At 36.1% G+C, this 25,282-nt stretch overlaps 1 protein-coding gene across 3 annotated transcripts in view; it reads right to left on the bottom strand.

Annotated features, from left to right (window-relative positions):
* The window catches only part of ZZZ3 (zinc finger ZZ-type containing 3), a 56,432-nt gene that overhangs the window by 20,593 nt on the left and 10,557 nt on the right, over window positions 1–25,282 (bottom strand). For all 3 annotated transcript variants that reach the window (XM_071564728.1, XM_071564726.1, XM_071564727.1), the window contains exons 2-3: window positions 14,479–14,629; window positions 10,545–12,106 (exon numbers count right to left, since the gene is read on the bottom strand). In XM_071564728.1, the coding sequence (XP_071420829.1) occupies window positions 10,545–12,055 (1,511 nt within the window). In that variant the 5' untranslated portion in view covers window positions 12,056–12,106; window positions 14,479–14,629. The remainder of the gene's footprint in view (window positions 1–10,544; window positions 12,107–14,478; window positions 14,630–25,282) is intronic.

Below are 25,282 nucleotides of genomic sequence, written 5' to 3'. Positions count from 1 at the left end.
ACAATTTCACTACCCATCTTTCCAGGGTCTTTGTAAGAAAGCACTGTTCTGATTCAAACCTCCTGCAGTTGTGTTACAATTCTCCAAAACTGAAAGTCTAATAAAGTAAGCAGAACCCTGCTCACTAGTCTGCTGTGAAACTGCACCAAGAGCAACCACCTCTAAATCATCCAGCTACAGATCCATCATTTTCTCTAAAAGATGTCAGTAATTACCAATGAAAATTATCTCACATCCTTTGCCCAAACTAAAGAAACTTACACCACTAAAAAGGTGTAACTTGAATAAGCTCAGTCATGTCCCCCTACAGTGACTGAAGTTACACTTTCCTCAGTGCCAAGAACTAACTTGCTGGCACATACAAAACTCAAAGCAGTTTTCTTTGCAGGAAAACTTTCACTCCAGAGAATGTAATTCTGTGTTTCCACAATTCCAATACTCAAACTCTTGCAATTTCTTAAATCGTGTTATTGCCAGGAATCTTCCAGACTGAACACTTGAATCACTCACTATAGTACAGAGACAGTTTCATGATCTCCATGCTGAAAAACCTTGATTAGCACTGCTTTTTGAGGGACTGGTATTTAAAAAAAGAAAGTTACTTCTTATAGATTGATACTGATCAGCAGGCATTCCTGCTGATTCAGTTTTTCTTTTGCAGTGGTAACTACTCCACTCTTCTGAATTGCTCCAAGAAATAATTACTAAAGGGCAGAGCCAGATTTCTGAAAGTCCTGCCATAAGCAATTAGTTATTACACTGTGCATTTCCATGAACTTTGTTCCAACAGTGGTTACGGACACAGCAGTCTCTTCTTGCCTGTGACAAAGCTTGAGAACGGTGTAGCCAGTGCCTTAATCAGATTTATGTCCATTTTGATCCAGCTTGCTGAGAACTACTTCAAGATGCGTTTCCCTTTCGTTCTAAAACTATTCACATTTCCAAGTCTAAGCACCCAGAGTCACATCACAGGTTTTATTTTCTCTGCATCAGGAACTAACAACAATCTATGGAAAGTACTGATGCGTTTGGGTCAATCTGCCTTAACAACTGCATGTTTCTTAAGTTTACTCTTATTTTTTATGCTAAATGACTTGACATTAGCCTGTAAAAGGGTCATTCAGCATTTCTAAATAATTTCATTATTACAGTAAGAGTCATTCAGTCACAACGGTCAGTTCCTCCACAGTTTTTTTTGGTCTTCTTGCCCTTGAAGAGAAAACCATACTGTACTTTTGAGAAACTGATACTACAAAATTAACATTTTAACTTTTAGGTAGCTAATTCAATTAGTGAATGGCACAAAGTGGCTATCCATAACATTCACACCAATTAAAAAAATCGAAATCAGTATCAAAAGACAAAGTCACCTGAAATTACTCTGGCAACTTACTTGCCTTACATAATTTTGTACCTTGCAAAGATATGGACTTTGATGCCTAATTAAAAAGAAGTGATTTATCCTCTTGACTTATAAAATGTTGTGCAGCTGGTGGTCACCAACTTCCTCTCCCAAAACTGACTGCACTTCTACAGTTACATAGTTCACAATATGATAACACATGCAGTCTCAATTTTGGGGCTTTGACAGTAAAAAAACACATGTACCATAATTTAGAAATACTGATTAGTTCCTGTACAGGTGGGATTGTTTTACATGAAGGATTATGCATGTCTAATTAATAAAGCAAGGCTAAAAGATACATAGAAAAAACCTTATTGTTTTATATTTCCAAGAGGCGTGACACAAAACCTTTCAGTTTCAGTCACTGGAAGGATTTGAGCAAATCTTTGTTTCATTGCCATCTGCTGGCCCTGCAGTAAAATACAGACCACAATCTGCTCTCTGGTACTCAAAGTCATTTATTACTCTGGATTTTGGTCTATTAACAGCAACTCAGGAAAAAAATCCCTTATTAGATCCTAAGCAAGAAAGTACTGGATATTAAACATAAGACTGTAAATTACTGTAGGGAAAGGGAAACGTTAATTGCACTTCGAATATCCAAGTTACCCAAGGCAGCTGAAGTTAAAGAGACTGGCTCCCTGGAGAAATATGTAGAGTCAAATCAAACACAATCCTGTCATTTCAAAGAAGCAAGTGAGGTTTTTCATTTGGATTTTGTTTGTTTGAGTTCAGAAATAAGAGAAAATGCTCTCAGCTTTTAAGGTAGGCCTGAAATCTTTGCCAGTGTCACAGCACAGTAATTCTGACAGAAAACCTTCTTGCAAATTATTCTGATACCCATCACAGATTTAAAAAAAATCCCCAGTTGCACTGTGGAAGAGGGCTGGGATTCAGTGCTGGACTTGCTAGGTGTGGAGTGGCCCTTCTTTGATCTCCCTTCAGAAACAGAAAAGGGTTTCAGGGTATAATCAATAAGGGCATGCCTATATCAACCCCTGTCAGGACTTAGAAAAACACCTTTGCTGGAGAAAGCAGCATATGAAAGGTTTTTACTTACCTAGTGCTCAGACACTATGACCAAGGTAATCAACTTACACCATTTCTACAACTCATTACAAAATTGCCTTCTACTCTGGCTTAACCTCTTTACAGACACTGTCATTTACTGTACCTTTACTATCCATATTTAATACTCCTGCTTCAGACCTTTTAAAGTACTTCAAACACAAGTAAATAATTAAATTGCATCTCCATTTTATGTATTAACTAAGGTACACATTAGATGGCTTCTCCAAGTCTGCTGTGCCAAGAACAGAACACAAATCACTATTTTTGAATGTCCATCCTCACACCTATTGAAAACAAAGCAGAACTAAGCCAAGAAGCACATTTTTTTAATAAACCAAGAAATCCTAAAGCAAAACAAAAAACCTTACTGCAGTCTTTTATCTGGATGCAAAAGAACCATTTTCCACTCTGATTTTACCTTCCTTCTAACTTTCACAGCTTTGGACTTCGTATTTCAAGCATCTGAACAGTATTTTAATGGTTACAAACCCACGATGTCCCCTTCTTTCTCAAAATTCTTAACCCTTCCCAGAAACAGAACACTCACTCATGTATTTCTACAGGCTTCATTGTTGTCAAGAGCAGTCCAACACACTTAGCAGGATTTAGTATCACGTGTACAAAAGCACCTTCATGAAATACCTGCATTTCCAGCAAGTTTTCAGAATTTTCAGTAGTAATTAGGTCTTTGTGCCCATAAACAAACATAGAACTTGTTTCAGTCTTGTCAACAAAACAGCATCCATCAGTCCTTCCCCAGTTAATACGTTTTCATACAGCCTTTTCATCTTCCTTTGACAGCTCTTTCTAACGTATTTGTCTGCAGGGCACTGACACTTACTAGGAACCAAGAAACAGCTCCCTCTCATTCCTGTTTTCAAGACTTGGAGCGACAGGAGATAATGGCAGTAAAAATGTTTTTTTCACAAGTGGCACAGAAAGACAGATTGGCAGCACATCCCAACCTTCTTCTCCTCCCCTCTCATCATCTCTAATGAGAATGGTCCCAATTCTGCTACTGAGGGAATATACCACACAGATTGCTCCAGCACATTCACTTAGACACTCTTTTCCCAAAAGGTGTTGGGGAAGGAAATCATTTAGAAGGGGCTTTCTTTCCATGTTATCATGAACCTGACCCAACTACAGAAATCTGCTGACAAAAAAAAAAACAGAGAAAGCTGACAACACTGTTTACTGAACTCCTTCAAATCACTCTACCTTAAGTTTTTGTGGGTTTTCACTCAAGGAAGACACACACATGAACTCAACTGTTCAGATGCATACTCTTGCCACAGGAACAAATTAACATATTCCCCTCAAGTATCTGAATTACTGTAACTGAATTACAAGAATTTGTTATACACTCATGAGTAGATGAATGTTCTAATAGCATTACAAAGCATTATTTGCTAAATATTCTTTGGCTTAAAAAGGGGAAAAGAAATTAAAAATAAGGAAGAGAATTAGTAAATGTGTGTTTTTATCAGTAGTCACTGCAATGAACCATGGACACAGGTGGTCCTTGGCTTAGGAGGCATAAAACTTTTGAAGTTTGTTAGAGAAAAAAACAGCAATATTTCCACCTTGAACTACCCAAAGCAAAATAAATGTATTCAATAATGAAAAACTAAAAATCAGCTGGTTATTCCCACCAAGAACAAAGTTCAAAGGAAAGCAAAAAATAAGATCTTTCCTCCTCTCAGAACAGCATATAAGAAGAAACAACAAAAAATACACAAAGCAACAACTACATTGATTAGAACTTACTGCTGAGATTGAAACAAGCCTGTAACAAGATGGACCACCACATATACAATTCCTTTCTAAGACACTGCCAAGTTTTGCAGTTCATGCTGTTGAAACTTCATGAAAGACCAGAAGAAAAACTTAAAAATTGGTAATGGAGTAATTTCAAGCTGGGTTAGTTAAAACTGACAAGTAGAGATACCCACACTCTCACTAAATGGCAGTCACTACCTTCTTGTTTCCTTGGTGGCATCATTATGCTTACTAATATTTTAATGAAATATTTGTCCATCCCTTCCAAGTAGGCAATGGTAACAATTTATTCTTTGTCTCACCATACACACTTTACACTGATATAACTGGTATAACCACACTTTACTGCTTCTTTTAAGTGTTCCTTGTGTGTGTAGTCACAATCACAGCCAGAGCCTTACTCTCCACTCAGCTGTGCTGGGTCAACACATTACTGCCCAATCTTTTCTTGTTTATTTGGGGTGGGGTGTTTATTTCTTGTTGGTTTGGTTTGGTTTTTTAAATCAGGACCATTAATTCTCATGGCACTTGATATTTGTTTCCAACCGGTACTTCCTACACCTCAAAACCACTTAATATCCCAGTTTACATTAATTCCTCAATGAATCCATCAGCCCACACATCCACAGGCAGCAAACACAAGGCAGTGAACTTGGAAGCATCTCTGTGCCCCAGAGTTCACACTTTCCCTTCCAGGACTGGATTGTTGCAACAGAGGACTCAGAGGTGAGAGCACAGGCAGCAAAAGAAAAGCAGGCAAATCAGGAGAGAATTTGAGGAGTACAGACTCAAATCCAAAAGAAATCAAGATTTGCTTTCCACAGGATGCACTGTTGAAACAAGGACTGCACTGTGTTTCATTGTGCTGTTCACCAGGACCGTGCTGGGGTTGTCAGCAAAGTAACTGCGGTCACAGAAAGCAAAACAAATCTGACAAATATACTTTACATTTAATGGTTCCCAGAGCATGCTCGTTACTAGGGAGTGAAAAGCTGATGCAGCATGCCCAAGGCCTTACCTCTTGCAAAGTAAGAAAACTAGTGTTTATTCAAAAGTTTATGTAATTATAAAACATGATTCTATGATTACAATACTCTTAATGAAACCTTAACCTTTAGTCCTGTAAAAATTCTTTGTCACGTAACTTTTCCATTGACAAATATTTAGAGACAGAAATAATTTTGTAAAAAACGATAAAGTACTGCTGGCAATAGTAAAACATGAGTACTTCATTAATAAATGTGGTCACATGTCTGTTACAATATCACGTTGTAATAACACAATTACCTGCAAAACCAAACTGTAGTTGATCAGAAACTCACATTAGAAGTTTTTAACTGATTTACATTACATTTCCATTTTGCAGATCAACCTGCTGCAGCATTCAACTTCTACATGATTTTACTTAAAGTCAATTTTATTTTTTGCTACTTTATTAGAACACAAACCAATCTACTGGACAGTAGAAGCTGGACTCTGAAAGAACACCAATTTTCCATGTTTCAGTTTTACATACATGGATAGTTTATGAAAAATATCACTGTATGCCACACCACTTCTGTGAAACAAAGGATGAATTAAAACATATTGTAGTCTAATACATATGGCATAGACACTTTTTTTTTAATTACTAAGTCCTACTTTTCTTCAAACTAAAAATGTATACTCATAATTCTTCTGTATTGAGGATAGTCTATAAATCATTCAGAGGTACTGAAACTACTACTACAAAAAATATTCACCTGATTTATATCAATTTCCTTTATTCCCTAAAATGAAACAAAGTCAGAAACAAAGTCCCCATAGACTAAAATTGTACATCTCAGGCAAATGAAGTATTAGCCACTCATAGCTACGTGACATCGTTACAAAGGAATGGACTACCTGAATTATCTGTACATTAACATAAATCCCTACTCTGTGATCAATTTTACCTTAATTCTGAGACATACAGCTAAATATATGGGGACACATTAAAAAAATTAATCCAATATTATTATTCTTAGCCAATATATATGAAGACAGACAAGGATATTTTACCTTTCCCACTTAAGGAAAAAACATGACGCAGGTAAAATTAGAAGAGAACATTAGAAATTTAGAGGATTACATAACAGTTACCCTTCAAGCAGATTCTGTTTAAGGCAGTTCTCAAATAACTGGCATGGCAAGGAGCACCACACACTAACAAGTTCAGTGCAGTAAGATGAACTTTTATGCAGAACTGTTTAATCTGATTCTTTAGACAGAAAATTTTTGAGTGAATAGAATACAAAACCTGTACCACAGGAAATGTCACAAATGTTTCTTTACTCACATTCATATAATACTGAAAGTGAATCAAAAGACAAACAGTACTACTATGAATTGTCAAGTATATGTTAAATCTCATTGCATGATCCTACACAGTCCTTTGTCTTTCCAAGATCTCTGCAACAATACAACCCATCACAGGTAACAATTCCCGAAGACTGGGTTTTAAGAGGTGTGTTAAAATCTTTCATTTAATCTGTCCTCATTTTAAATGCCAGTGCAGTTATTATGATTTAAATATTATCAAGTAATAAAGATACATGAAAATATCTAACTAGCAAACAAACACAGTCCTAACTCTTGCAATTAAATGCCTGCAGGCAACTGCTTGTGCCCAATTCTTTTATTTCACTGATCTTACCTAAGTGGCTCCTGTAAAGCCAACTGCAGTTTACAGAATCCCAAAAATGCATTGTACAATGCATTATATGTATATGAAAACTCAATTCCTCAGTTACATTTTCATCTAGAACCCAGGACTAAAACTCAAACAAAGGTTTTCCCCTTGTGCAACCTAACACCTACCAAACATTGCACACCTCCAGAGGAAGTAGAAAGGAGGTGGGGAAAAAAAAGGACATTAAATGAAACAGGGCAAAGGGGAAAAAGTACTGAGAATAAAATCCTGAACAAGACAGAAAATTCAAGTAAGTTACTGCAGTATGAGAAAGAATTACACTACAAAAAGATACAGCAGATATGAGAAACTCCTGAGGAAAGGCATATGCAAAATATGAAGCACAGCATATAAAATTCAGCAGTGTAAGATTTAAATCTACAAGTTCAGTCTTGAAGAAAGTATCTCAAGAGAAAATGCAAGCAGTTCTGAGCTAGAACAAAGAAGCTAAATTCTCAAATATGCACCAAAGCCATACTTTTCTGAGAGGAATTACAATACACAGAAATTCCAATTATGTGTAGCAACAGAAAAATTAACATTAACAATGCTTTAACACTACACAACCCCCTAGATCAGTCTGTTATTATCCACAAGAATGTCTACGTTGCAATGAAGTTTCTGTTTAGAGATCTCATATCCGTCTTTGTAGGAGAGATCATTTTTAATAAAGAGGTTGTGGGAACATCCCTCATTTCAGCTTTCTCTCTGAATAATAATAATTCCGTAATCTGTGATGATTATTTTTCCCATTATATGATCCAGTTTTCCCAGAAATATTCATATATGAATGTTGTTTAAACATGTCAGTATTCAAAAGGGAACAAAACTCATACAGAAATACCACAATATACTTAGTTGTTTTCCTTGTACAAAGTCTTATCAACAGCTCAAGGTTTTGGTATACTCATATTTTGTCAATGCCACAATAATTCCTTGGAGAGGGAAAACAACCATATGAATGTGTATGTCATCAAGCTATGTAAAGTAACAAGAAATAATGTACAGCTGTATCAAATTGCTTCTATGACACACAGGAGTATGACTTTACTCTGCTGTGGAACATTCAATGAATGCTACTAAAGGTTTCTTGGAGCAATCTGCCTCCTCAGCCTAGACAAGATGCTGATGTCTCTTTGAATTGGCTTTTAAAAGAGAACAGAGATAAACCAGAGAAGAAAATCAACCATAATAATCCCAAACTGAAGAAGGACAGAAAAACAAAGCTCTGTACCAGTGGAACCTCTGATAAACAGAACACCAGCAATACTCAGCCAGACATAGCAGAGGCAAAGGGATCAGGTTTTGCCTTAAGCTAAACCTACATGAATAGCATGGGAACTGGAATTCTTTGCATCTGACTAATCAGGGACTGCATTTCTGCAAAAACTGTCTTTTCTTTTTGCTATTTTTAGCTTAACATTTTACAGAATAAGCACTAAATGAGATTAAACAGGGGTATAATTAAGACACTATTCAAAAACTGTAACATATGAATTAAGAGTATCCTCTGATGAACTTTCCTATTTTTTAATTTGAAAAGGGATAAATTCCACTGCACCTGATGAACTCTTGACCTATAAAGTTTTGCAAAAATGACAACTACACTCACGTATTAAAACATTGATTTAAGTTCCTCACAAGGATCCTATTACCTTGTGGAACCACCAGAAGACTAGATTTATTTTCTTGCAAATACAAACAACAAAAAAAGATTGCCTGTAACTTTTCAGTTCTATCAAAAATTTTTTAAACCAAGAAAAAATACGAGTAATGCTCTCTCCACAGCATGCTTCCCTTGGAGAAGCAGAAACTATTCTTGATCTAGAAAATAGTTCTTTTATTTGGCCATGAAAAATCAGTAAAATATATAATAAGATAAAAACAGTAAGCTATTTCTTTTGGAATTTTTCATTCAGGCAGCAAATTAGTAGTAAGTCCTACCTGCAATTTCAAAAACTCCCCAACAAGCTCTCACAAACAGGCTGCCAATCTGAACAACAACTACCCACATCTCCAAAATCGTGTATATTCAAAAGCAAATACTAGGACACACTCCTGAAATTTTCAAGGATAATTTAAGTCTGTGTTTAAGAATAGAAAAAAAAATTACTTATTTTTACAGCATTTACATTCAATTGAGGATTTTAATTTTTCAAATATTGTGTATTTCAGACATTTAATTTGAAAGAAGTAAAAATTGAAGCTACATCTAAAAATCTGATATTATATTTGTAGTTCTTTTCCTAATAAACCTCTCACAGCACATTACTAATGTATCTGTCTACTAACATCAGATAAAGTCATATTACATACAGATACAAAACCATCCAAACAAGTCGAAAGGCAACAGTTCATTTTTCCCATTTATAATTTAGGGAACAGTAATCTGCTTTCTATCTATCATGAAAAGGGTCCACTTTGGACTGATGGCTGAAGTTGCAGGTATTTGCTCATTATTTTGAAATCATGGTTAGTCTAAACCATGCTCAAATTCAGAATTTTCTCATTAAAATGATTTATTCATATCCAATACTGAAAAAAATTTAATTATAACAATAATGCAACTCTAATGTCAAAATCCCAGTCATGCTGGATTAAACAATCATCTGTGTCTTGGACCCCATATTCATAGCAATTGTGCTGTAACCATTTACAGAAACTGCCAGGGCTCAACTCTTCTTATGAAGCAAAAAACTGCAGATTATCTGCATTTGGCCTTTCAGAACTCACAACAAAATACAACACCTACTAAACAGCAAAACATAGAATTCAAAACAGCATTACAAAGACTGTGAAATAAAAACTGTGTCCTGATCTATTACTTGATGACAAATTTTCTCCATACAAACTTTCTTCAGTGAGACAATTACCCTTTTGTTTCAAAAATCCCTTTCACAGTTACCACAAATATGTAACTATCACAGTCCTACTTACAGACATTCTAATAATAAACATAAAACCAAGTTATATCTTTTCTAATAATAATTTGAACATGTCTATATTTACATTTCATTAATATAAATAGCAATGTAGACATAATTTACTCTGGAAAAAGTTCTGAAATTGCTGCATTTGATCAATTCTTCCTTAACACAATAATGCTGAGTCTTTCCCACGACACTCTGAAAACAGTATCTAACTTTAAATTCTATGTACAGCAGAGTGATAACTCCATAAGCTGTATCTGCAGTGCCAGTTGGATAAATTTTGCTGATAAATAACTGAAATCTAATTAAAGGTTATAATTCCTTTTGTTTTCTTTCCAGCTAGTTTTTAAGATAAAAGAGATAAAATATGTATTTTTAAACAAACAAAAATCTCCCCAAAATAACAAGTTCTGGCTAAAAAAAAATCCTATAGCTAGAAATGTATAAACCACATTGCTGTACCATACTGCATATTACACAGAGTTTAATTTAGTTTAAGGTAGAAACAAGGAAGAAAAATGAAGACTGAAGAGTATGAAAATTATAAAGCACTTAAATTTTTGTGGAAGTACTTTAAATACTTAATGATTTGTGTATTTTTGTAAGAAACAAAAGCAGAATTCATGGTTACCATAGTTACACATACTCTTTGTTGTGTTTCAATGCCACATGATCTGATTCAAAGTAATACACATCAGGCTCTTCCTCATCCTCCTCTGCAGTGTGGATGTTGGCACTCTCTTTGGCAGATGGTACATATCCAGCAACAAGCCTAGCCTCAGAAAGCGGCTTTCTTAGTCCATCACTCCCATGATCCCCTGTGTGAGAATTTTTCTCTTTTTCAGTCTGTTTAATTTCTTCAGACTTTTTGGGAGATCCATTGATATTATTAATACCTACAGGTACATTCTTTTCAGTAGGACTAAGATTATTTTCCTCAACCTGTCCGTTTTCTCTACATGGAGAGTTATTTTTAGGAGGGCTACTTCTGAGAGGGGCAGCCCTTCGTGGTGAAGTTCTCAACGTGTATCTGTGTTCCTGAAGTTCCAACACAGATGTCATTTGAGCTGGAACACAGTTCAGCACTGAAGAATGTGGTTCAGGTTCACCTGAGATTGATGCACTGTCATGATGAGTATTCGGGTTGCTATTGGAGTTTTCAGCACACTGTTCCTTAGAGGCACTACTATCTCCCACAACATCCACCTCCTCCTCCGAATCCCTTAACAAAGATGGCTGGATTTCAGAAAAGGACCCTGTAGCTGGCTCATATGCCTGATTACTATGCTCCTCAGGCAAACAGTCATTTATTATTTTGTGGTCCTCTAACTTTACCTGTTCTTGAGAGTTTGTGCAAGGCACATAATGGTCTACGACACTCTCCTCTTTGCTGCTATTAAGCAACAACGAAGAATGAGCAAGTGAGTTTCCATTTTCTGCTACTGTTTTGTCCTTGGGCATGTGGGAACCAGCACTGTTTTGCTTTGTGTTCCCATCAAGCTGACAGTCATCACAGTTAAGAGAATTTGAGTCTCTCTCACCAACTCCATTGACAGTCTGATAACCTGCAACCTCTTCAACTACTGCAGAATTATTAAATCCTTCTGCACAGATATTCACCTTTTTAACTTCCCTTTTCTCACAATCATCCAATATAAGACATCGACAAGCTCGTTTAGTCCCCGTGGAGACGGCATCATTGTCCGACACTAAGCTTTTATGCTCCAATGACTCCTTCTCTGCTTTAGGAGGCAAATCTTCTTCAGAGCTGTTGGGTGCCTCTGAACGTAGACAGCGCTTAATTCTTTTCAAAACTGGTGAAACAGGTTCTGCTTGTTTTTTTTCACTATTTTCCACAGTTTGTTTATCAACATTATCTTTTTCTGAAGTAGACAACCCTCTCTTTCTAGGGCTCACCCATGATTCCCGAGCACTCTGTTGTTTCAAATCAGTAGTTCTTCCACCGTTACTGCCCTTCTGAGTTTGCACAGGCTCTGGCCTCTTCTTTGGTGACCTTGATCGTATTGGAGGATGGGGTGAAACTTCCTCTGGATGAGCAATACTACGGTTCCTTAATGTTCTACCACAAAAGTTTTCATCCAAACCATTTAAGCCCACTGTAGATCTTGTAACACGAGTAGATCGAGAAGCAGCCATACTATGGCGAGTCCCTAAAGTATGTCCATCATGATCCACTCATTGGGAAACCTTCAAAAAAATGTAAACAGAATAGTCAGAGAAAATATTTAAAACCCACCTACAGACACAGAAAATGTAAAGAATATTTTGACACAAACGTACCAATGTAAACCCGAGTAAGCCCACACAATGTATTCACACAGCTTCTTTCTGTGGTATTTCTTTAGGTCATTAAAAGTTTTCCATCTCAGCTACCAAGTAGCTGACTTGGTATTTGTGGTTGTTCTAGCTTTAGTACTTCTGTGTGTGTTGTTCATATTTATGCCTTATGTAAAGCTGGAATGTTCACTTGAGCTCCAGTTACTAAAATACACTATTTTCATGTATTGTACTTAGGTTATAATGTGTTGGCATTACTTGTCTGTTCAAGAGGTATTAGATCACATTCTTAATATCCCACAGATTCACATTACATGGTTTCACATACTAAGAAGTAAACCATTAAAATCATATTTGCTTGATCACTTGTTGCTTAAAGCAAGACCAAATCACTCATGAATAACAACTGCAATCCTAATTTAACAGGGAATTAAAAAAAAAATTAAGCACACCAATAAAAAATACAGTCATTAATGGTAAAAATAAAAAAAATTTTCTGAATCAGAATCATAAAATCAATCCACTTGGAAAGGACTTTGGGAGGCAATCCTGTCCAACCTTGTGGTTAAATGAACATCAGGACTAAAGTCAGATTTAGTTACATGGGACATTGTCCAGATGAGTCTTGAAAAACACTGAGTACAGATATTCCACAACTTCTCTGGGCAATTTGTTCTAGTGTTTAATTGTCCTTACAGTGAAAATAATAACTCTTAGACCCAAGTGGGGCCTACCCTGTTTTCGCATCACTTACGACAACAGAAAGCCTGGCTCTGTCAGTGATCTCTGAGGTACTAGAAGGCTGTTTCCCAAGTCTCCTCCAGTTTTAAAATTTTCATACAGTTGGTGAGATGAATCATCACCTACATCAGATTTAAGTAAATCCAGACTCAAAGATGAGTTTAGAAGATCCTGTTTCAGAGTGTCTGTATTTCACATTTCAAGGTGAAATGTGGGAGTACTCAACAATCTCAAAATAACATTTTTAAGAGAAAGCAGCTCAGTCTTATCCTTCTATTCATTTAATCTTTAAAAATTCAATGTGTCAAACTGCGAATCACCACAGATCTGCCATAATAGCCATGCTAATGAATAGATTCACATTTGTGCATAATGTCATACCTTCCTTTATTCATCTACCGAAATTCCAGATTACACAAACCTGTTCAACTGACATATGATGTGAAGATAAAAATTTTAAATATGGAATCAAACCTTTCCCACGTTACCTAGAAAGGTTGAAAATGATAAATGCAGAAAACTGTTTCAATAGGTATTTTTCATTTTCAGAAAAGGAGGGGAAAAAAAGAACATAAATTCTCACAAATCTACTATTTAAGTGTCATACGGTCCTAGAACAAAAAAGAGAGAATAGGACAAGACCAGCACACTCTTAACCATTTGGCAATTAACAGTAACTACTATATTGTATGTTTAAGAAATCATAATGCAAGTGGTATTTCTCAATGAAAGCAACATATCCTCAAAGTGTTGCTTGATGTAGTTCTGGACACGACTGTAGGAGAAAGCACATAATTCTGTGTAACTGCTATAGTTCTGTACACAGCTGTGTAAGACAGAACATCATTTTGTGTAACAAAGAAAAGACAATTACGAAGTGCAAGTTTCAAATGTTCTCAAAACTGTTTTATTTGTCCTGCTACAACCCTCCAGCTGTGCCTGGAAAGATGCGCTGTTTGTACTCCTGGAAATACATCTGAAGAACTGCTACAGCATCAACTTCCACTCTGTCCATTTAAAAGTAAGAAAGTGTGAGCTGTCCAATGCCTTAAGAGAAAATATGAATAATATATCGAAGGGCAAATGGGTAAAACATCAGCAGCTGACTTGAAGAGAGAGAAAAACACTGCATGTTGTCCATATTTGTTTTTATACCTATTTTACACATGGATAAACTTGTCTGTATATTCTCCTTTTTTGCACAGAAGCCCAATACCTTCTGCAGAGTAACTGCATTTGGACTTGAACCCAAACATGAAAGGTTTTATTTACATATTCCACTTCTCCTAAGTTGTTCTATTTAAAGCTAGAACACATGAAGGATGAGTATCTGACACTTCAAACTGATACCAATAAAATAAACTAAACCAAATTCAAACACATGCTTTGGTTAGTAATTTCTGCTGCACTCAACAGACATTAGAAGGCGTATGTAAAAGAAGTCTTTACTGATTTGCTGATATGCTGCTTTCTAAAGAAATATATCTTACATGACAAGATACAAAGTTATGGGTTATTTAGTGCAAATGTAAAAAACTCACCATTGCAAAACTAAAAGAAATATAAACTTCTGGCATTTCACACAGCAGACTCTTCCTGTGCCTCAAATAATACCAATCATGTTGGTGATATCCATGATGCAATCCAAATGCTTTACTAGCTTACGCCATCACATTAACAAGATACTGAAAACTGTTGAGAAAAAGACAAAGATATCAATAAAACATTTAAATTATTACACTGAAAATGAAGAAAAATGCAATAGGACATATAAAGAGTAAAAATTTTTTTAAGAAGAAATTACCAATTTTAAAAGTGCCCTACATAAGGAAAGAACAGTACGCTATAAATTAATCAAGAATGTGGAATACTAATTTAGGTTTCCAATGCAGAGTATCTTTCTTGGTAGTTTCTAAGTGATTTTCTGTATCACACACTAAATGTGTAAGCAAATGAATTCACAAGACAGTTGTGTGTTAGGGTGTTCAAACTTCAGAAGATATTTGAAGAGACACAAGAAAACAAGTAGTGAAAGTCATTATAACTAATGAATTATGAAATGCATTGTCAAATGTATTTTATAATTAGATATGTGGTGATAAAATTATTTCTGCTCTTTAATTTTAATTAACTGAGAAGAACTCCGAACTCCAAATCCCTGGATAACCTTCTTCTACACAACAGGACTGAAATGCTTTCTAGAGTTCACATTAAACCAATTCTTTATCCAAGGAAAACAATGTATACTTCTCTGTTTATAGTGAAAGTGAGGTAACTTGTATATTGCAAGACAGAAATAAATCTGTAGATCAGAAAGTCAGACAATGTTTTCTGTTGTCTCTCGTTTTGGCATCTTTGCCAATGCCCAGCAGCTATTACTTGAAAAAACTTACCAGCAATCACATTCAATGTAAATCAGAACATTTTCTGGGAAAGAAAACAAGTTGAAACACATTGGTATCAATTACATTAATAAGTGATTTGAGAGTATAAGATTGTACATCATTTACCTAGTCTGAGAAAATGTATACTCAGCTATCCCATATCTCATTCCAAAATATTTAATTTTGAAATTCTGCTTTCATTGACCTAATGATTTTCTAGAGTTATATAACTGTATTAAAATATCTGTGACTTTACATAAGACAACAGCCAAGTCTGCCGTATTTCTGAACCTGTTTCTCCTGAAATGGCTCAGAAACCACTCGGAGCCACTGCTGACATACAGCAAACAGCAGTTCAGCACAAACTTGATGCTGGTCTGTCCTAGTACAGATATGAAACTGATGGCCAAAATTGTTCTTCTCAAGCCTCTTTCTAAATCCCACATCCGTGAAGACTCAATCAGGTTGACAAAAGTTGAGTCTGATCTGACCCTGTACCTGTAACTCTGCCTTCCACAGCAAAGTGGTTTGAGGTCTATCCTGCATCATCACCTTCTATGAGGACCATGTTAAATTTCTAACCAATTACTGCATCCATACGCTAAGCATGCACACACACAATCTCTGGTCATTAGCAGAGATTACGCTTCAGACCTCTTCTAGTTTTGCATTTTTCACAGATAATTACATGAAAAGTATCCTGAAGAAGCTCTTGTGTTTGCCATCCTGATCATTACACTGTTATCTTCTCATCAACACTACATTCCAGACCACATCATTTCAGTGGCAAAAAAACCCAACAGTTTGTACATTGTAATCACCTATGGCATCACTTAAGTGAACATCTCAAAAGAAAAGAATATTCACAAGATGACCTAACATATAAAATTGGTGGATCTCTGTGTTACAAAATAGCAGTTCTTAAATTCTCTGCAGAGCAGTGGCATGAGCACATTTTTAAAAATTGAAAGCAGAAGCTATTTATGCAAACAGAATCTAATCCCTTACAAAAGTATGTGTCCGAGACAAAAAAAAAAAGGCACCTCTGAAAAGAACAGAATCTGCACAGACACGAGATTAACAGGACTTTGGATTATCTTCACATAGAAAGTATATCACTTCCTAACAAAGTAGTATTACTAAATTAGGAATGAATTTCAGTTAACACATTACATTCACCAGTCTATCACATGTAGAGTACGCCAGCAGCTCTTCCCACACATACCGAGCTTTGCAGAAGTACATTAGAAAGAAATTAGTTTTATGGAAACAGCATTGAATTTTTCTGATTCTACATGACATCAAAATAAGCAATACTTTCAAATGCTAGAAATAACCTCCACCAAAAGACATTATGAAGATGTTACATGAAATAATATATAACAAGAAGCAGCTTAAAGCTGCAATAAAAGCTTAAATGCCAATAAAAATAAATAAATGTTACTGGAATTACTCTGAGATTTCAGCTGTCTCTGACATACGAAGATTGTATTACACATGGCCAAAATGCAGTCTGTCAGAATGAGACTACTTGTCTATAAAAGGATAGCAAGAAAAAAAAGCACTATAGTAGGAAAAAATTATCATCAGGTTTTAAAAGCTAGCAAACTAGCAAGGGAGATGTTTTACTCAAAATTGTAACAAGCAAAGAACTGGAATGGACAGTTCAATATGCTACTTTTCTTCCTTAAAATAGATGGGTTCACTAGGCAAGACAAACCTATCCTCGTGTAAGAGGGAAAAAAGATTTTTGAAAAGAATCTTTTTATGGAAAGTTATTTCTACTTCTTTCTGGAAGGAAAAAAAGTAATGGGTGGGTAAACTGAATTGGTACTTAAATAGTAGGATGTGTGAAAACAAATAAAAGCTTAACATTGTCTTACTCTTTCTCTAAAACCACAAAATACAGAAATAGGTCAAACCAGCAAGATAGATGACAGTGACTAGCAAAGTAACCACTGTATCAAATTTCTTCTCCTTAAAGCCTAAAACACTCAAAGTGCTTTCAGTTTCTTGTATCTTAGCCAAATTAGAGTTTGTGCTGAAATTATACATTGAAGCATCTGTCTCAGACTGATATTCCCACCCTACTGTCTCTCCCCTGAATTCTCAGTCAAAATAATTAGTCATTTCTGTGCACAAATATGGAAATTATTTTAAACCCTTCTTACTGCTTAAGACACATCTATTTCTTCAAGGAGCTTTTCTACCTCCATATTTTGGTGTAAGAAATTGGAATTTGGCATAGAGAAGTGTTTGCCTGAGAACAAAAATCCTGGTGGAGGTGCAATGACGGCAGGTTAAGGGTAATGCTGAACATGAACTACAGGTAAGGAGAGCAGCCACCTCAGCAAAGTGAGTGGATGCTGGCTGGAGAGAGACAGACTGGAAATCCTGAAAAACTGCGAGAAGACAGAAGGATCCCAGCTGTGAAAAAGTGGAACTGCAAATAACTGGAAGAAACAGGCAGGCAGAATCTGCAACCTTACCCAGTCCCAGCTAACCTACACAGACCAGGCAGCACCCACCCCAATTATCTGTCACAAATACCTTGGTCAACCATCAACACAACTATTTGTGGAACTGTACTCTGAAATAATCTACAAATAGGTCAGAGTTGCAAATATCATCTTTTCCTCTTTTCTTTTCAGATGGTTCCAGATGAATCAATGTTTCCTGAGAGTTACGTTAAAGGATAATGTGCTCCATGGGGTCACATGGCCAGAACCAAAGGTGAAGATGTGAACTTTGTAAGGTGGTACCACAGCCCCTTGGAACAATAACCTACATTTTACACTTTAACACAGTTGTTATTAGAAAAATGCAAAAAATGATCAATTACTGTAACATCATTACAAATTGCATTTATCCTGAATAGACAGTAGCTTTAACTAAACACCTTTACTGAACGAACTTTATTGACTCATATGCAGTCAATAAATGCTACAAATACGTAGTCAATAAAGTAACTGTTGTCTGATGTAACTAACTTAGCAAGAAAATTAAAACCAAACTATGCAAGAAATAACTTCTATGTCCCATTTAACCTCATTTATTGGCCATCCCTCTACATCTGTACCATCCCACCTACCCACTCCATTTTATCACCTTAAGTCCCACTCTGAATTATAATAACCATTCAATTGCTAATTAGGTTTCCTGTTATCCAAAGAACATCTCCTCTGCAGGATTACCAAAACATGTGACTAACATCTTCGAAATACATTAAGTCACACAGGTTCTTGAAAAGCTTATTATAAAACTAATTACACTAACTTGACTACAGTAACCATTTATCAAAATGATAACTGTAGCAGCATAGACTCCAATATTATTTAATCTCTTACCCACAGCTAGAATATAGTTTTATATAAATAGGAAAAATATTCTTTATTTCCTAAAGAAGTTATTATTTCAATATACAGAAAATATCCAGCATAAAAAGACAATGCTTTTTCCTATAGGTAGGCTGTGATTGTAAGGGGGCATCAAGCACTTAATGACCCTGTACCAGGTTGGAGATGAAAAGAAAGTTGATGCAAAAAGCAGTGCTCCTTCCTTTACTTTTTCTTAAACGTCCCAAGATAAACCAGTTTGCTCCTTTTTGTAGACTACACTGGGAATTACTGCTCTGTCTGATTTACTTTTGGAGCAGTGACTACAAACATGCTGCCCTCTGAAGAACACTGTAAAGTGGATTTTGTATGAAAGACTGTTTAGAACACTTTTATCTCAGATGATTTTCAGTCAAGGGCATGGATTTGAAATGCACCAATTAATGTAGTTTTTTATATGCAAAATTACAGCATCAGCTCCACAAGCCTCAGAAGTCAGTCATAATTACAAACTCTGATGAACACCAGAGAGTTTGGAAAAGGGGTGCACGAGGCAAATTCCAACTATACACGCACTGAGCAGACCACTTGCAAACCATGTGTAGCAGGAACCTGCTGGGCTCAAACCCCTTTGAAAAGTGGACCACAACTTTTGTGAGAGCTGCAAACTCTTTGCAGTTCTGAGATGGTTACTCCCAGATTAATTTAGGGCCATTGCCGAGTTGGCCAAAGGATTCAAATACTACTCAGTGACAGCAGTAAACTAACAGAGGGACACCTGAAGGGTTGATCGGAATTACAGCTTTAAATGCTTAAAACATGATCTGGACAGACTGGGGCAAGGAGGGAACCCAGAACTACCTCAATATCTACGAAGAAAAAAAATGCAGCTACGCTGTGGCCCTGCTGTGCCTTCTTACCACCAAGTGCATTTTCATGCTCCCAGAACTACAGGCACCCCCTTGCCACATCAGCTGATCCTGCCTTCCATCATAGCACCAGTCACCACATAACCAGATGTGTTTGCACATGCAAGGGGCTCTACAAAGTAATGGACTAGCTTATAAAACAATGTCTGCCTTAAACTTGAACTTAAATACAGCAGCAGCCTCCTACCACAAAAGTATTTAGGTTGGAAAAGACCCTTAAGATCATCGTATCCAGCTGTAAATGTCTTCCCTTATGTTGCTTGTTGACTGGCAGTTATTTCTCAGAGCTCCAGCTCTTTTCAATGCTCATGTGGCTGTACCAAGACTGTGACATAATAATAAAATTGTATTACACCAAGTCAGGTCTCTCTGCACAGCCAGCAGGAAAACAACTATTTCCTAAAGAAACTGTCTGAGATGCTACAGGTGTTGAAATGTTTCACTACTCTACCTCTGTGATAGCACCTTGACATCCTGACAGTTCTCAAAATAGTGATTTGCAGCAAAAAGACACCACTCGTTTTTGTTCCAGCCTTCCATACAGGACATTGTTTATTTTCATGGTCTCCTTCTGCTGTTTGGTCTAATTGCAGATGGTCTTTCAGAGCAATTCTGAACCAGTTCCTGCTCTGTGAGCATCACCTAACCAAGAATGACCCTCTCTCCCCAGGATTACTTTAAGGCAGACAGAAATTTTCTCCCAGTGCTTGGGCACCCTGACAAAACTGCAGATACCAGCACTTAGAAACATCTCACAATTTTTTCCTAGGTGCTTTCCAAAGTCTGCTTTGTAGTTGACACTGAGTTTGGTAAGCAGAGATTCCATACTCCTGTATAGTTTTGACATTCTCACTGTATATTCAGTCTATATTTAAGTGTTCTGAGTAAGAAGACTTACACACATTTCAGTGTACTTGGCTTGGAAGTTTTAACTGGAAGTATTGAAAGTGTTTTAAATGCATTAGGAACTGCATTTTTAAAAGCTCTCAGAAGAACAGTGAACAGCCCCTTTCTGTTGTACTGCTGTTCTGTCTCCAGGCACAGGAAACAAAACCTGCAATATAAATATTAAAATTTACCCTTTCTTTTTAATTACAGTATACCTACTGTAATACCCTTTATTTAAAATACAGAAACTTTATTAAAAGAGTCATCCGAGTTCAATTACTTTCTAACTGCTTCTATTTATATCCAGCTACTTTCAGACAGGATAGCTGGCCACAATTGCCTTGATTTAACAGTATAATGGTAGCCCAGTTTACTTTTTTATTCTAATACATGTAACTCAAGCAGAACTATGATCACATCATGTACAATTTTGTTTATTTGATTGCCATTTCGCCTTCTACTCTTGCTGTGCTCAGAAGGTCTTAGTAGGCCAGTACATGCACTGATAAACAATATGCTGCATTTAATTTCCAAAGTTTTCTCTGTTCTGCCTGGCCTATGCTTACATTACTAACTGTAAATACAAAGGAAGTTTGGTCTGGTCTCCATTCACATTTAAAATCTCAGCCCTTTAGTTACTCTTACTTTCTCAATACGAACATCCTTTTCATTAACACTTTAGCATTAAATGTCCTTATCACCATGTAAAAATCGAGGGAGTTGTTTGTTCTTTTCCTAAGGGTCCTTGCTTTTCCTGTGACCACTGACAAATAACCTTTAGACTTGCTCCACTTTCATTTTTCACCTAGATGCAGCCCTGATCACAGGTTTTGCAGTTCCTACAGCTCATAGCGCAGTAAAAATTCAGACCAGTCTGATTCACACTTTTTCACTCTTTCAAAGTCACAAATTTATTCTCATGAAAGGTTAAGCCATTGAAGTACAACTTTTCCCATATCACCACTACGCATCAGCTGCTTCTTCTCCACGCATCTTATTAACTTACAAATTTTATAGATTTAAAATGCATTTGAATTATTTCCGAGTCTTCACACTGTTACTCCAAACCTACCATTAACCTGTCAACGCAATGCTGAAATATAACAGCAGTTTACCCTCTATATGGCTTTCTTTTGGCTTCCTTTACTCAACTTTGTGATAAAAGGAATACCCAGGTATTCTGCTTTGATTATTCTTGTTCATCAGGGATTTGTTTTGCAACACTCTGTTTATGATTTCCTGCAAGTACATGAGACCATTTACTTTCCAAACTATGCTCACTGTTCAAGCATAAAATCAAAGACTGCCTACGAAGTGAAAAAGTCATTCTATTATCCCGTCCCACTTAACCAAATACTTCATCAAGCGTTTTCTTTCTAGAGATCTTCTGTGCTCCAGATACCGAGATGATGCACTACATTTACAAAGCAAAAGGGACTTGCTATCACTGCACAGTCACACGAGCGGGTGTCACCAGCGCACACATAACGCTCGATTCCCTCTGCATGTTAATTGACTATTCATTTTGAAAATTTCTTCCTCATTGAATTTAAATGCAAATCAATTACATTACATTTTATTAACTTCAAGCCTCTTTTTCTCATACAGAGTAAAGCCAAATGTCTATCCAGTCACTACTTTGTCTCCAACAGCAGTGATAAGCAGATGGTTAGGCAAGAGCTGCTATATATAATACCTTTACAGCTCTCAACTATTTTTAGCTCAGAGTCATCTTAAGTCATATATGATTTCTATCTATTTACTAAACTTCAATGGATTTCTCTTCCATGAATTTTCCCTGTTTTCCCTTGAGCTCCCATAAATTTTTAGCATTCAGGCTATCCCAGTGATGTGTTTGTAAAAGAGAATTTTAAATTTTCATTTATAAATTTTCATGTATAAAGACCCATAGCCTGGCAAAAAGGAAAGGCTACAAGATTAGATACCCAATGCAACTGTCACAGCAATTTCAGTTTTAACTCCTTCTCCATTCTGCTTTCAGTTGGAATTCTGGTGGGGTGTTTTTAATTAGCAGAATAAAATTTTTGTGTTTTAATCGGAGCTCCCCCTTCTACTTCAGTTTTTCTGACTTAGCCAATATATAGTTTATGATGAAGAAAATAAAATTCATAGTATTACCAGTGATGGAAAGCTACTGCATGCCTAAAGCATCTATTTACAGCTACACTGTCACAGATGTTTCAAACAGACACACTCAGCACTACTAACCCAGGTCTATGTTTGCAGTCGTATCTACCCCAATTGAACACGAGACTTCACAGTTTTAAACAGCATCTTGCATTTGCTCATTTTAATTTTCTGAAACTGAAGTAATTTCTCACAGATCTGACTTTCTTCCTTTGTCTCAAGACAACAGGACTCATGTCTACAGTAATATTCCACTGATTTTATACTTCAATAATACAGGGCAAACTAAGACCACATTTAAACAGAATAGCAGTTACAGCATTTAACCTCTTATATAAAAATAGATGTCTGGCTATGGTATATAATTCTTGATAATATCTATTTCCATGAATAAAAAGGAGATGCTCATTTTACCATTCCATGCACTTATGTTGTAACATCAGTTAAAAGAACTGAAGAAATGTTAAAAGGCTATTCAAGTTCCAGGTTCAGCCACCAGAGAATTTCTCACAGCACAAGAACAAAGGGAAAAAGAGCTACTGTCTACCCTCAGCATATTTTATCACAGATTCAGGAAACAGGAAGAAGCTGCCAGAAGGTGGCTCAGAGAGTGTGAATTATACAGTTTCCATACCTATCCTGAGCAAACACGAGCAGATTGCCAGAGTTCAGATACTTCCCTAAATGGCTAACCTATCCCAACAGTACCAAATCTGCACTTGCAGGGAAGTCCTTGCTCTCCACAGGCACAGGCTCTGTCTCTGAGTTGCACACCAGCATTGCTCACACATGGGATCAAATGACAACACATTTAAAAACTTCTAATTTGAAGAATTTAAATAAAGCTTAGACTAAACAGTATTTACTATGGACTTAGACACTGACTTAGACAAACACAATGTAAAATTGATGTTTTTCTGATTTTATCCCTTTGAAACATTCAGCTACAGAGATGTGATTATTTCAAATGCTTATTCCTTAACAAGACCAAAACCAGTATGACCAGTAACTTTCTGAGTTTGCCACAGATACAGTCTGGAATCTTTAGAGTATGGATTTGAAAATAATCACTAAAAGCAGTTACAGAGTTGGAAACCACATTGATTCATCTTGACAGTCATATGAACGTTCACAGTTATAAAGATATCACACAGAAGACTCCATATAGGGTTCTTTTTAATAATAAATCACTTACAGTTTGCCAGAGATGTCCTAAAAAAGCCTTATTGGCTCTAAGACACAGTTTTTTCAAACCATTCCAAGAAATTTAACAGCCCTATATCAAACTAAGTGCTATGCTTATTATTACTTAGTACCTCTCAAGGGCCGACATCAAATATCAAGGAAGGATTAACTCAACAAATGTAGTTTACATGCCATCCATAAACTGCTTAACCTTTCTAAAAACATTATAGAAAAAACAGATTATTAGTTATCTTGGAGAACATCTAAAATTTCTGAAAAAAACCCCAAAATTATTCAGCTGTGAACTTTATTACCCACAGCATAATGCTGTAGCCATACAAGAAGAAAAATAAATACAGTAAGAATAGATCTCCTAAGCAGCTCTCACTGCATCTTGAACACACAAAGCCCTCACAACTCAGTGACAACATTATCTCTCCAAGGGCAATAAGCACTTAAACACATTCCTTCCTTGGTAACAAGGGAAAAAAGACTACATAAAGCCCCATACCTTTAAAAATTAGTTTCACAGTATCTGAGGAAATACCTTTGCTGTACACTCTCAGAATTAATGGATATTTGATTTGGTTTATCTCCTTGGTGCTCTACATAAAGAATCTATCTCAAAACTTTTGATTATTCTAGTTGCCCTTTTCTGTACTCAGTCCAGCAGACAGATCAGGATGGGATAATCATATGTAAGTAATCGATTTTTACCACAGAACAGTTAATATTTTATGTCATGACCCCTTTCTAACCATACTCAACAGTATTTACTTTTTTTGACACCTGATGAAAACTGAGCTGATGGTTTTACAGAAATGTCTATCAGAAGACTTCCCTGACCAGTAACAGCTGATTTCAAGTAAGGGTTGGGATTTTTTTGCATAGTTATTTTATTTGTATGCATTACTCACAATTCTGACAATGAATCTCAGTTTCTAGTTTAACAAGCATTTGCTCAGTTTTGTGAGATCCTTCTGACTCAAGACAGTGGTGAAATAAAAGAGTAATCAGATTTGTATCATCTTTAGACTAGATGAGGGTTTTTTTCTGCAGTCACTGAAATTATTTTATTAAAATATCACTACAGGTATTTATCAAAATTGAAATTACCATCTTCTAACATCTAACATGCCTGCCTATTCTCACTTAAAATGCCCCTTTTAAATCACATGCCAGCTAAGGAGGGCACTACTTTCTTTCTGGAGTTCTGTGTTCATACATGGATTATCCTTGTTCAGTCGATGAAAACATTGAAACTAGTTTTTTTTAATTGGCTCTTAGTGGTGAGAAAGGAGCAACTCTACACTGTATGTGTATTTAAACAGCCACTAAGGAAATAAAAATGGAAATGCATGTGTGAGTTAAGAGACTCATAATTAAAAATGAGTTGACAAGTCCAGGAGCCTTTGTCGAAGGTTACACATTCACTGACAATGAAGGTTACAAAGATGGCAAACAGCCTCTTTAGAG

Source organism: Pithys albifrons, chromosome 10 (genome assembly GCF_047495875.1).
Source record: "Pithys albifrons albifrons isolate INPA30051 chromosome 10, PitAlb_v1, whole genome shotgun sequence".
Lineage (NCBI taxonomy): Eukaryota > Metazoa > Chordata > Aves > Passeriformes > Thamnophilidae > Pithys > Pithys albifrons.
Note: the sequence above shows the minus strand (reverse complement) of the source record. Positions and strands in the feature narration are given on the sequence as shown.